Source organism: Neolamprologus brichardi, chromosome 7 (genome assembly GCF_056152115.1).
Source record: "Neolamprologus brichardi isolate AB-2024 chromosome 7, ASM5615211v1, whole genome shotgun sequence".
NCBI lineage: Eukaryota > Metazoa > Chordata > Actinopteri > Cichliformes > Cichlidae > Neolamprologus > Neolamprologus brichardi.
Window position 1 is genome coordinate 64038981 of NC_142110.1, and position 13679 is coordinate 64052659.

The following is a 13679-nucleotide window of genomic DNA, read 5'->3' on the forward strand; positions in this document are numbered from 1 at the left end:
CTTGACTGGCAAAGGTAATGATGAAATGTGTCTGGATGGGGTACAAACGTCACTGGTGAGGCTCTGAAACAAGCCAGAACACATCAAACAGTAGTTTAAGTACCACCCTGCTCACATCCTGCAAAGAGACAGCGGAGCAGTTTTTGTTTTTGATCGGAGACTTTAGAAATAATTAACTGAAACTGTGAAAAAACACCTGAAACTCATGAGCCTCGCTAATACCTGGTGCACCTAAAGCCCTTCCACCTTTCATGGCCGTCATGACTTTTACAGAAAATTAACACCCTCCATTTAAGTATTGTGAGCTCATTGTCATGTTCAAGATGTCATTTTAATACGATCTGTGTCATGGCTCATTATCCTGCTGGAAGCAGCCATTAGAATATGAGTACACTGTGGTTATATAGGGATGGACTTGGTCACCAACAGTACTCAGGTAGGCGATGGCATTTCAGTGAGTGTGTCATAGTGTGTCATTAAAATATCCCCAACACTTTTACACCACCAACAGCCTGAACTGTTGATGCAAGCCAGGCTGGAGCTTTAATGCCGTTCACGCCACATTCTGATCCAACCAGGAATGTTGCGGCAGAAAACTCATCAGACCAGGCAGCATTTTTCCAATCCTCTCCAATTTCGGTGAGCCCATTTAAACTGTAGCCTCGGTTTTCTTTTTCTAGCTGAAAGATGTGAAACCTGGTGTAGTCTTCTGCTGCTGTAGTTCCTCTGCTTCAAGCTTTGACGTGTTGAGAGTAGGGATGCACCGATACCGATACTGGTATCGAGTATCGGGGCCGATACTGTAAAATGTGTGTGTACTCATACTCGTAAAAGTTAACCGATACCATGAACCGATACCAACTTATTTCATTAATCAGAGGGTGGCTTGTCATTTCTGTTGTAGTTTTTTAGATTGGCCACTAGGGGGCCAATTATTATTTTATTTATTATTTTATAATAATTATTTTGTTTGTTTGTTTACAATATGGACACTCTGCAATAATTTAAAAGTTTATTTTATTCTCAAACCTAATTTGTATTTATTTTATTCCACACAGAAGTGTTTATTTATTATTCTGAAAGCTCGAGACAGTGCCAATAGTTCAGTGATATTTTGTAAAATTACAATGTGGAGACTCTGCAATAATTTAACAGAAGTGCTTATTTTTCACTTGAAATTTTTTTGTGGTCATTTTTATTAAGATTTTATTTTTTATCGGCAGGGAATATAATAAAACCTGTCTTCCAATTCATTGCATTTGTGTGTGTGTGTGTGTGTGTGTGTGGTAGAAGTATCGTTTTTTGTACTCTGTATCGGCAAGTACTCAGATCCAAGTATCAGTATCGTATCGGTTTGAAAAAATTGGTATCGTTGCATCCCTAGTTGAGAGGCGATCTTAAACCTTGGTTGTGAGGAATGGTCATTCAAGTTACTGTTGCCTTCTCATAATCTCAAAGCAGCTGCGCATGTCTGACCTCTTGCATCAACAAGGTTTTTTTCTCACAGATAACTGTCACTCACTGGGTATCTTCAGTTTTTTGGACCAGCGGTCCCCAACCCCCGGGCCTCGGACCGGTACGTGAGTCGTTTGGTACCGGGCCGCGAGAGTTGAGGCTCAGGTGTCTGATACAATTGTTAAATAAACACTGTACATATTTACTTAATGAGGACCAAATTAACAGAGTTTTAAATAGCAAATTAGGTGATCATTTTGTTTAATCCGTGTGTGATGGTTATTTCCAGACAGAGAAAAGGCCATTTATTTTAGTAGTATACTACAGCGGTCCCCAACCCCCGGGCCTCAGACCGATACCGGTCCGTGAGTCGTTTGGTACCGGGCCGCGAGAGTTGAGGCTCAGGTGTGAAATGTTTCGTTTTCAGGGTTTTTATCGGTTTTCAGCGTTATTTTGTTATCGTTTTTATCCTTAACTTGGTTTTTGTTGGTCTTTTCACGTGTGTTATGAATAAATCTTCTTTTTTCGGTACCGGTACTAGTTTTATTTTTTTGTATTTATCCGCGACACCTTAAAGGCCGGTCCGTGAAAATATTGTCGGGCATAAACCGGTCCGTGGCGCAAAAAAGGTTGGGGACCGCTGTTTTGGACCATTCTCTAAAAACCGTAGAGATGGTTATGCAGAAAAATCCCAGTAGATCAGCAGCCGCTGAAATACACCAACAACCATGTAGGTCCTCAGTTTTAACCTCAGCAGGTCATCTTGACGATGCATGTGTGCCTAAATCCATTGAGTTGGTGCCATTTGATTTACTGATTAGCAACCACTTAAACAGGTGTACCCAATGAAGTGGCCAATGAGTGTAGGTGAAAACGACTGCTCAGCTCAGCAACAGGTTTGGGCCTCGGTGAAGGTGAGAGTTACATTAGGACGTTGTTTCCCTCACTGAGCAAACACACAATAACGATGCACACAGACACACATTCCAACCAAGTCCGGCTGAGCAGCCTTTGCTTGTCTTCACTAGTTTCTTTGTGTGGACTTTGTTCATTGTGACACCCAGCTGCTTCCCACTGGCACAAACAGATACTAAAGCTGCTCATGTGGTTTCGCTGTGCGTGCGTGCGTGTGTCTGCGTGTAAAGCTATCACAAGCCATCCAGGGCCGTGCTCTGATAGAATAAACACGATACAGCATTTTTGACACGCAGGGGCCCATACTCTGCAACCGCACATGGATGGAGTGTGATAAGCATCAGCCGAAGCAGACAGAGGGGAGGAGATAGTGAAGGGAACAGACGAAAAGAGAGAGGGCAGAGAAAAAAGAAGGAACAGACGGCTGATGTGCAAAAAGTGACAGGATGTAGTTTGAAATATTGTTTTCTGACCTGTAAGGTGCACATTAACCGAACGTGCATGATAGCCACACTGCAAATCCTGCAGGACGTGACTGCCAGCGATGTCGGATTCTATGAGAAAACCAAGTGTGAGCTGACTTTGCTTCTTGTGCAAAGCTCACATTCACTCAATAACAAGAAGAAAATTCGTCTTAGCAGAAATTTTTTTTTATTCAGTCAGGAAGCCACATTCTGTCAATAAATCCTGGGAGGTGTCCAGTATTTCAGATACCATTTCAGGTACAGTGAACCTGAGTTTAGTGTACCTGACATGATCCTTATATCATAAGAAAACTGCCTGCAAACCCTGATACGATAGATTAAAGCTTAACTCTTGCGAATGAAAATTACAACATCTTGGCACTTTCTACTCACGTCATGCTAGCTGCACCACATTGTCTCACACTACTGTTAAATAGATGTTTAAAATCCATCCATCTTCATCCGCTTTATCCGAGGCCGGGTCGTCGGGGCAGCAGCCTAAGCAGAGAGGCCCAGACCTCCCTCTCCCCAGCCAGATGCCCGAACCACCTCAGCTGGCTCCTTTCGATGTGGAGCAGCAGCGGCTCTACTCTGAGCCCCTCCCGGATGGCCGAACTTCTCACCCTATCTCTAAGGGAGAGGCCAGCCACCCTTCGGAGGAAGCTCATTTCTGCCGCTTGTATCCGCGATCTCGTTCTTTCGGTCACTACCCACAGCTCGTGGCCATAGGTGAGGGTAGCCACGTAGATCAACCGGTAAATTGAGAGCTTCGCTTTTACACTCAGCTCCCTCTTCACCACGATGGACCGGTGCAGCGTCCGCATTACTGCAGCTGCAGCCCCAATCCGTCTGTCGATCTCCGGCTCCCTTCTCCCATCACTCGTGAACAAGACCCCGAGATACTTGAACTCCTCCACTTGGGGGAGGAACTCATCCCCGACCCGGAGTGGGCACTCCACCCTTTTCCGGCTGAGAACCATGACCTCAGATTTGGAGGTCCTGATCCTCATTCCCGCTGCTTCACACTTGGCTGCGAACCGCTCCAGTGCAACACACTACTGTTAAATAGATGTTGAAAATGTTGGTTTAAAATAGTGATTTACAAAAGTTGCACTGTTTGCTTAGCACGGGCAGTCAGTTCATTTTAATATCCAGCACAAAAAATGCAATACCCGTTTTCAGCATTAAATATGTTGCAATTAGCAGTAACCTGCATATCGCAGATGTTAGTAAATCAGTTTGTGTGCTCCTAGAAATATATTTGCAGCATGTTCCCATCTTTTACATGCAATCTTGTCACTTTCTAGCATGTGGCTACTGTTAACCCAAGGCATCATGCCTGTACCTAACACAGTAGTTTTGGTGCTGAAATGTATCCAAAAAATCCATTTAGGTTACATGCATGAGTTCATGTAGCCAGTGAGCTGGAACAATCCAGAACAGCATTTCGGCACCTTCAGTTAACGAGTCATTAAATCTAACAGGCAGATTAAACAAAATAGTGCAGGATATTATCAAGCAGTCCTTTTTTAGTAGGTTATATTGCAAAAAATGTAAAAAAGCAGCACAAACTTCAACAGGAATTGGGCAGCACTTATTCACTTTATCTAGTCTGTTTTTCAGGCTGCTTCAGGATCATGAGGCCTATTCTCTCAGCTTGAGGCTCCACCACATAAATCTAACATCAGTTCTGTCAATGAGCTGTTTTTATAAGTTGGTGCTGTCTTGGTTTAGTATTGATTCAGTATTGAGATACACATACGTACTCGGATGATCTGATATCGTCGTGTTGGTGTTGTTCCCAGATCATCATGAAAATGTTGTTCCAGGTTCAACATTGCAAGTGACCAATCACATTATTGTGACGTTATTCTTTTGCGCACCAACCCATTCGTGCATTTATGAAATTCCAATGTTGCAAGGACAATATCAATTCTGCTTAGCGTTTATTAAAGGGTTAGGGTTAGGGTCCGTTGATCGGCGGACAAAGGCGGTTTCTCGCAGCTTAAGTACAGTTTTTTGTTTTACGCCGGTTTTTCCCGAAGTCGCAAAAGTATGACATCACAACATTCTGATTGGTCACTTGCAATGTTGATCCTGGAACAACCTTTAGTATGATGATCTGGGAACAACACCAACACGAGGATATCAGATCGTGCGGCGTACTCACTAGGGCTGGGTATCGTCACTGATTTCAAGGTCCTGAATCCATTCGATCCACGATTCGATTCGATTCGATTCAATTCGATTTGAATCTGGGAAATTTTGCCTCAGACAGTCAGAAATATTATAATTCAGATCAGTACATTTACATATTTTTGTATCTATAAAAAGGAAGCTGACACTCGCAAGACTTTATCAAAGGTGTGAGCGTCACAGCAGAGGCCTTTGTGTCAAAGTAGCTGAAGATAAAACACAGAAAAACATGAAGGTGATTTTCCTGGACTTTTTTATATATTATATTATTATATTATTTTTCATAAAAATATTCTGCAGTACATCAAAAACGAAAGAAAACCATTAATCAACATATGAACATTAACTCTGAAGTTACAGCGGTTTTATTAGAGACACGGCTAAGCGTTTTGCATTTTGCATAATTTTAAAAAGTTTACATTTGTTCAGAACCCTATTGAACAGCAGAAATTAGGCTTTCTTTTTCGGAAGTAAGTAAAAGGAAAAAAAAACATCGGCCGACAGCGTTGTAAACAACGGTAGACTTGTGCGTAACAAGCAAGCGAATAATGCAGAAAACAGATTTTGGGGATAGACGGGAAACTGTTCTTGAAGTATACTGAGAGAGAGAGAGAGAGAGAGCTGTGCATGAAGTGTGATTTTATTGTGGTGGAAGCAAAACAGCAAAAGTAAGAGGGAGTCCATGACGATGTTTATGTGAAGCTTAGTTTGGATCTTCTTTTGCTGCTGGTTCGGTCAATATTGTTTGGAGAGAGATCAAACTAACAGCTTTAGAATCGGCGCAAAAAGGGCGTAAACACAAAGCGCGGACCCGCTGAAACATCAGAATCAGCGAGCTGTCGGCTTTCAGCCCCGACCGTGTCCGTGCCGTCGGGTGAGAAAGGCGACGTCTCGCTGATTCTGATCTGCGGGTCGTGCTTTGTGTTTACGTCTTTGTGCAGAAGCCGTGTACCTGCTCTCATTTACTGTTTTAAATGTTTGGTGGTTGTCGAAATTTTGTGACGTTTCACCTGAGATTCTGAAATTTTGGGCAAAATACATTTATATAAAAAAAATCGATTCAGGATTGTAATGAATCGATATCACGTTATCCAGGCCAGAATTGATTTTAATCGATAAATCGATAATCAAAACCCACCCCTAGTACTCACCAGAATCCAACATGTCCGGTGTGCAGCTGAGGTGCTTTGCTTTGTTTACGTTACGATGGGGCTGACACCGGTCTGCATTTTTGTCAGTAAAGTCAGGATGTGTGTGTCTGTGTGTGTGGTTAGTAACAGCTGCGAGGCTCCGGTAGGCTGTCAGGAGGAATGGCAAGCATCCATTCTGAGCATTCCTCGGAACACTTTCACCTCAGGAAACCACACCAACACCACACACAGGCTCGCTGCCGTCTCACGAACACCTTTAAGTACTAAAGCAACCACTTTTCAGGAACAAGATTCCCCTGAGCTGTGACATTTCCTTAGACCAACAGTTTGCTCAACTTTTAATGTGTGTAAACAAAAAGAACAGAGACTTTGCTCTGTGCACCTTCATGTCTCTTTATTGTACGCTCTGTTTTTTTCCTGTCTTTACATCCTGTCTTGTTTTGTTTTATTGGTCTAAATTCTGGGTTACGGCTCTGTTTCTCATGCGACTAGACTTGGCTTGAGCTCAGGCATGTTATAATAACCCTGGTGCACCAGATGGGGTTATTACTTATACAAAATTATGCTTTAGAAGCCTGAAATGTGGATTTTATGTAGTTTAAAACAGCCGTCCCTGCTGAGCCGCTTTTCATGTAAAATGTAAAATAGGCCACGAAGCACAATGACAGAGACTGAAATCTTGGCAGCTTGTTCCTATTGCCATTTTTTATATTTACAATATGGTATCATACTTATATTGTGCAACATCAAAAGTTGCCATGGAAACTATTCTAATGTCAGCAGAAGACAGATGTTAGCCCTGATCTGTCCTCAGTGGATACGCTCGACATCTTCCACGGCCTGTTCTATGACACTGGATTTAATTAATGAGACACTTTTAACATTTAACCCTTTAAAGCCGGTTGGAGCGGGCACGCTCCGTTTTGCTTAACTATTTTTAAATCCCCGTAGCTCTGCAACCACGTAAGCTAGCACAATAATTTTTTTTGCATATGAAACCGGAGGAGTTGTACTTACATCTTATGCCATCAGCTTGTCCTCGGTCACAGTTTCCTTCCACATATAGCTTTGCAAAAACTGTATAAAAAGTACTTGCAGCAACAAAGACATAATATTCCAGAAACACGCTTTGCCGATCTGATCAGCTGTTTGTAACACTTCTTATGTCCATCAGCGCGAACTATCACATGTCCGCCATGACCTGCCCGAAACCGGAAGTGACGTCATTTTGCGGAAATGTAGTTTTTCACCATCAGGGCCTTGTGAGCCTATACTGGTGTTTTTAAAAGTTATGTTTGACTTTCTGACTTTCTGTGTCGTTTCTGGGATGCTTAGGACTCATATTGCACTGCTGGAAATAGTTTATTTTGATGCATATGCTGCTTTTTTGCAAATTTGCACTATAATATTTATTTTCGTTTTTCCTGCAGTGTATAAAAATTGGTGTATTTTTTTAAAAAAAAGCCATGAAGACGCTCAAAATAAATTAAGTGAAACTATTTTGTGCAACTTTTTTGTATTTACAGTTTTGAGGGATAAGCCTCCTAAATTTCTCTAACTAGAAATATATGTTAAAAAAACAAAAACGATTTTAAATGTTTTTGTAGTTTATTGCACTTTTTTGCAATTTATGTAATTACTATGCACTTAATGCATACATATTATTAATATTTGGGCTATAATGGTTGTATTGATGTATATTAACTTGAAATGCTCCCAAAAATGGCTCCACAACATGTAAAAATATAATATAAGCTCTGGTGGACTTGGTTCTATGGTAGGTCTTAAAGGGTTAAGATAATCTGATTTATTTTTTCCTAAATACAATTTCTTGTTTTAGTATTTCTTGCTATTGATTGTTAGTGATACGGTGGAGTCTTTCTGATGTGACTGTAAACAGGATAAATGAAGCTTTTGGAACATCCAATCCTAATAACAACCACTAGCTTAACAGCCAGTACAATGCAAAATCACTAAGTGCATCAGCATGACAGACTTGTTGGTTCAGGACTTTTGGAACGCCTAAAGTGTCGTGGTCGTATCACAACGGGGCGTGTTGTGTTCGACCTTTCGATCTTTAATTCCTGTACAAAAGCCGGTTAGACTGGGAAAACCCTCTGAGACAAATTAGTGATTTGTGACCGCTGTCTTGATTTAATTGGACACAATGATGCATCCACTCAGTTGGAGCACAGTTCGCCCAAACAATACAAGCCATTCTTAACCACCCCACTCTAATTCTGGCTGACAGGAGGTGTTTGTCTGCTCACCGCTGCTCTCCAAACTCCACTAGACTTCCTGCTTTTTCCTCTGACCCCAGACTAACCTTAAGGATAAAGTGGTCGCTCCTTTCCTGTCAGTGGTCACGTTGAACCAGCAGGGAGGTGGCGCAGAAACACTCGCGCTGTATATGAGCACAGATCTGTTTTTCACACTATTTCAACAATGTAAGACGGTGAGGCGTGATGCATTGCCTGCATCTGTCTCCCACAATCTCACCATTACAGCACTAATACAAGAGGAGGCCATTGCATAATGCAAAAGTATATAAAGGAGTAAAAGTTACTCTTAGGTTCCTTAGGGATGTTTTCAGTTGTTTGTCAATGTGCTGAGGTGTAATGCTCCTTCTTTTCTAGGATTCTAACATTTTCTCCAGTTGAATTTAAGCATTTCTTTCTTCCGCTTCAAGTGTTTGTGTAAATCTTTGTGCTTTGTGTGTTTCACATGATTTTTTTTTTATGTGTTTCTACTACAAATGGCCAACAGTGATCCAGATGTGGCATCAACCATTTTCCCTGCACTGACTGATTAACAAATAAGTTCATGTTTTATTCTCCTCTCCTCCTCTCAACTGACTTTCATTTATTCCTCTTTTCTTCTCCTCATCTCACCATTTCACCTCTTCTGCCACCCTTCATTTGTCTTCCAACCCTCCCAGTGTGTGGTAAATCTCATCAGTGAGCTCCAGGAGCAGATGTGCAGGTTTCAGGAGGAGATCAGCACTCGCATTCAGGAGAAACGGGCCCTGGAGGAGAAGGAGGCCCAGCAGGGGGAGCCAAGAGACGGCCAAGCCCAGGGCTACAGCCCTCAAGTTGGGTTGGTCGGCTTGGACCTGAGCCTGTCTGGCTCTGATGCCCGGCAGCACAATGGAGGAAAGACTGTTCACGTAGGGAGACTTGATGGATGAACTCATCTTACCCTCCTTCCCCATCATTTCTTCTCTTCTCTTCTTCCCTTTTAACCAGTCCACACACCACCCGGTATTTGGAATACTCCACAGAATCAAGCTAACAACCTCTCTTGTAGTGTCTGTATGTGTACTGCAGGATGTTGGGGTCACACTCTGCTCTGGTTCTTGCAGTGATTGAGGCTTTCGATTGGGTTTTCTAAATGCTTCCATACATTTGAGGAGTTATTTACCTAAAAAGAGTGAACTCCTCAAGTATTTGAAACATTTGGAACGTACTTCAGCACCGATCAGGATGTTGGTCTCTATAAATCCTTTCAAGCTTGCCTTTAGGACCAGAATTGTGTTTTGTATTAGATTCGATGTGGTTTCCTTGCATGACAGTGATTCCTCCACTAACAAAGTTTACATCTGTCAGCTTCCTAATACACTGACCAGGTGGATGGGTCATGTTACGGTCCCTATAACCCCGCTGTCCAAAGTTTCCCCCAGATGGTGGCAGTGCGCAGCTGGCAGATGTGCGACCCGGAAGGCTTTCAGTAGTGTTCTGGGTTTCCTGGTTGTTAACTGCACGTCGTGGTGTCTGTTTCAGGAGGATCTTGTTTCCTTTATTAACCACTGTCTGGCCCCGGGGACCTTTATAACTGCACTGAATGTGAACCTGGTGTTTGAATACCCTCCCATTTATATGCTGGCATGCGTGCCCACTCATGTAGATGAACCTCGTGCCGATTGTGACACGTAGATGAAATGTATAACTTCTTTTTGAGAATTGCTCGAAACATCAGAAAAGTTTCGTAATTGTGCACGTGTGTGTAAAGCGGTCCGGCTAACTAAAGAATGCTATGGTTTGGCTTTTCTGCAGGATTTGCAACAAGAAGTTAAGCAGCTGAAGAGCAAAGTGGATGAGTTGGAGGGAGAGAAGAGCCAGTATGAGAGGAAATTAAGAGCCACCAAGGTACTCGCTAAAGCACACAGAGCAGTGTAAAATGCATTTTACATGCACTTAAAATCTGTTTGTAGAAGCTGGGATGCTGTGTAACATATACAAAAAGCATATCAAATGTTGAAACTTCTTATATCTTATTATATGTGCTTTTTTTGAATATGAAGACTTAAAAATGTGTTTCACTACTGCTGGAAAACATGTAAATTGTGGTTTGGCATTGTCTTCTGTGCGAAAGAAGTTCTTTTAATGTTACTCCAAAATCTGTAAACATCATTTAGTATTAGTGGTGTCTTCACAGATGTCCATTTCACTTGTCATAGGGCCCCAAAATTGCAACGTTTCATTGGTTTTTAGCCTTAGTACTTGGTCTAAAGGTGTCTCCAGAATCTCTGGATCTTTAAATATTATGATGCAATGCTCCGATACTTTGAACTTCTCTAATCTTTTGTTATTTTATGAAACTTTTACGCTTAAATTGTTGAACTCTTTGCCCACATAGTTTTTCACCGAGCAGTTAGTCCCTTCCGAGTTTTTCTTCGGAACAGCTCGGCCTCTTTAAGATGTTTTTTTAAATATCCAACATCATCACTAATTGAGCTTCTTAAATTTAAGTTAAATTGCATTACTGATGTGAAATTGTAAGGAGCGCATATATAGTTTTGAGATTTGTTGTGTTTTTCCACTATTTTTAATAAAATGCAGCTCTTGCTTGTTTTCGAGAGATATTTTGTGTAGAATACAATAGAATAAATAAAAAATGAATTAAAAAATGGGACTTAATGAGCTCTGAAGTTTTCATTAGGGTGGGTTAATTTCCTTTGGACAAAGCCAGACTGCTTGTTCCCCTTTTCTTCCAGACTTGCATTAAACGAACCCAAACATTGCTCTAAACTAATCTGACTAACTTTATATCATAGATGTGAGTGTGGTGTATACTTCTCATCAAACTCACCTGAAGAAGACTTACCAAAATGTGGAAACAGGCCTGTGAAGTCACTGCAGCAAACCTGTGTAAAGGACGGACTGATAATCTGATAATTGCACATATGAAAAAGGAAATAGAGCAGATGTAGACAAGAATGGAAGCTGGATACTGTAACAGAAGATACAATTAACAGCTGGTGTTACTGTGATGTCATACGTAAACGTTAGATAATTTTATCAGACTGTCACCAGGTGAATTTCTTTAACCTTCATTCATCAGGATGAAATAATCAGAGCTTCACTCATCTGTGTTTCTCAGCAGCAGAGACGTGCAGCTTCATTTCCTTTGTTATGACAGAGTCTCTCTCTAACATATTGTTGGATATTGTCTGAAGGAGGTCAAACTGCCATTGGTTTCTCTGTGCTTACAGTGCTTCCTTCCTCCTCTCTTCCTCTCCCTCCTTCACTCTCCGCCTCCTCTCCTCTTCTCCACTAACCCCTCTCTGCGGCTTGCTCTCTTCACTTTTTTTCCGCTCCTCCTTTCTCTTCACATCCCTAAATCTCTCCCCGTCATTACTCTCTTCCTGTCCTCTCTCCCTCTCTAGCTCTCTATCTCTTACTCTCTCCATGTGTGTTACCAGTCGCTCATGACCCAGCTGTCCAGCCTCAAGCTGACTGTCGAGCACACGCAGCTGGAGAAGCAGCATTGGGAGGAGCGCTGGCGCAGCGCACAGGTGCCTCCTCTTCCTCCTCTCCTGCCTCTTGCTCTTGCCGCTTGTCATCTCCCCGTGTTGGTTTCTTTCCCATGATTAGTGTTATGTTTGGCCTCTTCTTTTCTACTTTTCTCCTTGCTCCTCCCCTTCTCGTGTTTTTTCCTCATTTCTTTTCTTTCCTTAGTTTCCTTAGTTGCATTTGTTTTTGTTGGTCTTGCGATAGCTGTGAAGCTCTGTCCTGTCCCTTTGAGCAGGAAGGGACCGGACAGAGAAACCTACACAATAAAAGCTCCTGGTTTTGATAAGGACAAGGTTTGTATTTTTTAAAAGCAGAAACCAGTAGATTCCATCCTTTTACTTGTGGCTTTTTCTTTCCCGTTGTTGTGATTTTTAGTGTGCGTTTGCATGGATTTTGTGAATTTATTTGATTCTATCAGTTCTGTGTGTTTGTGAGACCCTACTGTGTTCATATTGTGCACTAAGGATATAACACAGTAATGATGGCTTCCACATATTCTCACTTCAGCAGATTTCCTGGCTGGTGCCTTTCATTTTATTTTCTATGCTCTGTAATATTTGGAGCCTTGGAGACAAACACAGATCTGATGGTAGTAACAAAACCCTGCACATCTCTGAGTTATTCTCTGGCTTTCCCTGCTTCTTACCCTATTGTAGGTTTTTGCTTCTGGGTTTTATTGCAGAGCAGCTGCAGGCATTGTTAAGTTTGCACTCATAGCATGCCACCATACAGTCTCTGCACACACCTGTTGTCTTCAGCTGTTGCCTCCACTGTATTTGTTAGCATAATGTGTGATTACCTTTTTTTACTATTCTTTTCGTCCTAACTCAGATTAGGTTGTCATAACATGTCAAGGCCTCAGAGCAGACACAAGCAAATAGCTTAATTAACAGGGTCCACTTTATGATTTTTTGGAGATAAATGTTTTCCTGTTTAATTCTTATTTTGGCACTTTAGTTATTTAATCTGATGTCTGAGAATAGGAAAGTTGTAATGGATAAAGAAAACGTGGATTGCATGTGACTGAAGTACAGCAGTTTTTATTATATTAGAGGGTCAATACTGAAAAATAAGACAGAGGCTTAACGCTTGCATATGTATAAAATATCAGTATTATTGTTTCTTTTAAAAAATGATGCTGCAGAAGATGTTTCTTCCTTTGATGCTAACATTCCCTTTTGCTGTTGTATTTGAATTTTCCCTACACGGAAGCATCGGTACCCTAATTTGTCCGTTTGTATGAGCTTCAGTTAGAGTGATGAGAGGTCTGACTGAGCTCTTAGCTCTTAGTCACTAGGTTGTAGACTGTATATAAAAGATGGACGTGATTGATAATCTTGAAATGGTTATTCTTGAAAGTTGTCACTGCTGGCCGGAGAACAAAAGTTCACCTGGACAAATGCACATATGTGGGGTGTTCTGTGTTGTGTGGGGCTTTAAATATGTCCTCTGCCCCAAATCTACAAAAACAATGTAGTTTTTACACCATCTGTATATAAAAGATGGACATAATGAAAGTGATGCCACCTATTGTTTCCTGGACCTCAAATTTTGTTTGTTTGACCATTGCCATGTTGTTTTTGGAGCCAAAAAGAACTATATTAGCATGAGAAGGTAGCATGCTATGCTATCAGATAATGCTAGTAAGCTAAAGTTACGTAAACTGTATGAATGCAGTGCACAGAAACACACATATTTGCTTAGTG

At 41.5% G+C, this 13679-nt stretch overlaps 1 protein-coding gene across 6 annotated transcripts in view; it reads left to right on the forward strand.

The window, feature by feature from the left end:
* Window positions 1-13679, forward strand: part of ppfibp2b (PPFIA binding protein 2b) — a 127313-nt gene that overhangs the window by 88773 nt on the left and 24861 nt on the right. For 3 of the 6 annotated variants that reach the window (XM_087844102.1, XM_087844103.1, XM_087844105.1), the window contains 2 exons: window positions 9120-9347; window positions 10234-10326. The exons of 1 other annotated variant lie outside the window; for it this stretch is intronic. In XM_087844102.1, the coding sequence (XP_087700228.1) occupies window positions 9120-9347; window positions 10234-10326 (321 nt within the window). Of the gene's footprint in view, window positions 1-9119; window positions 9348-10233; window positions 10327-11846; window positions 11976-13679 lie in introns of all 6 variants that reach the window. 2 more of the 6 variants (XM_087844107.1, XM_087844104.1) reach the window with 2 other exon arrangements.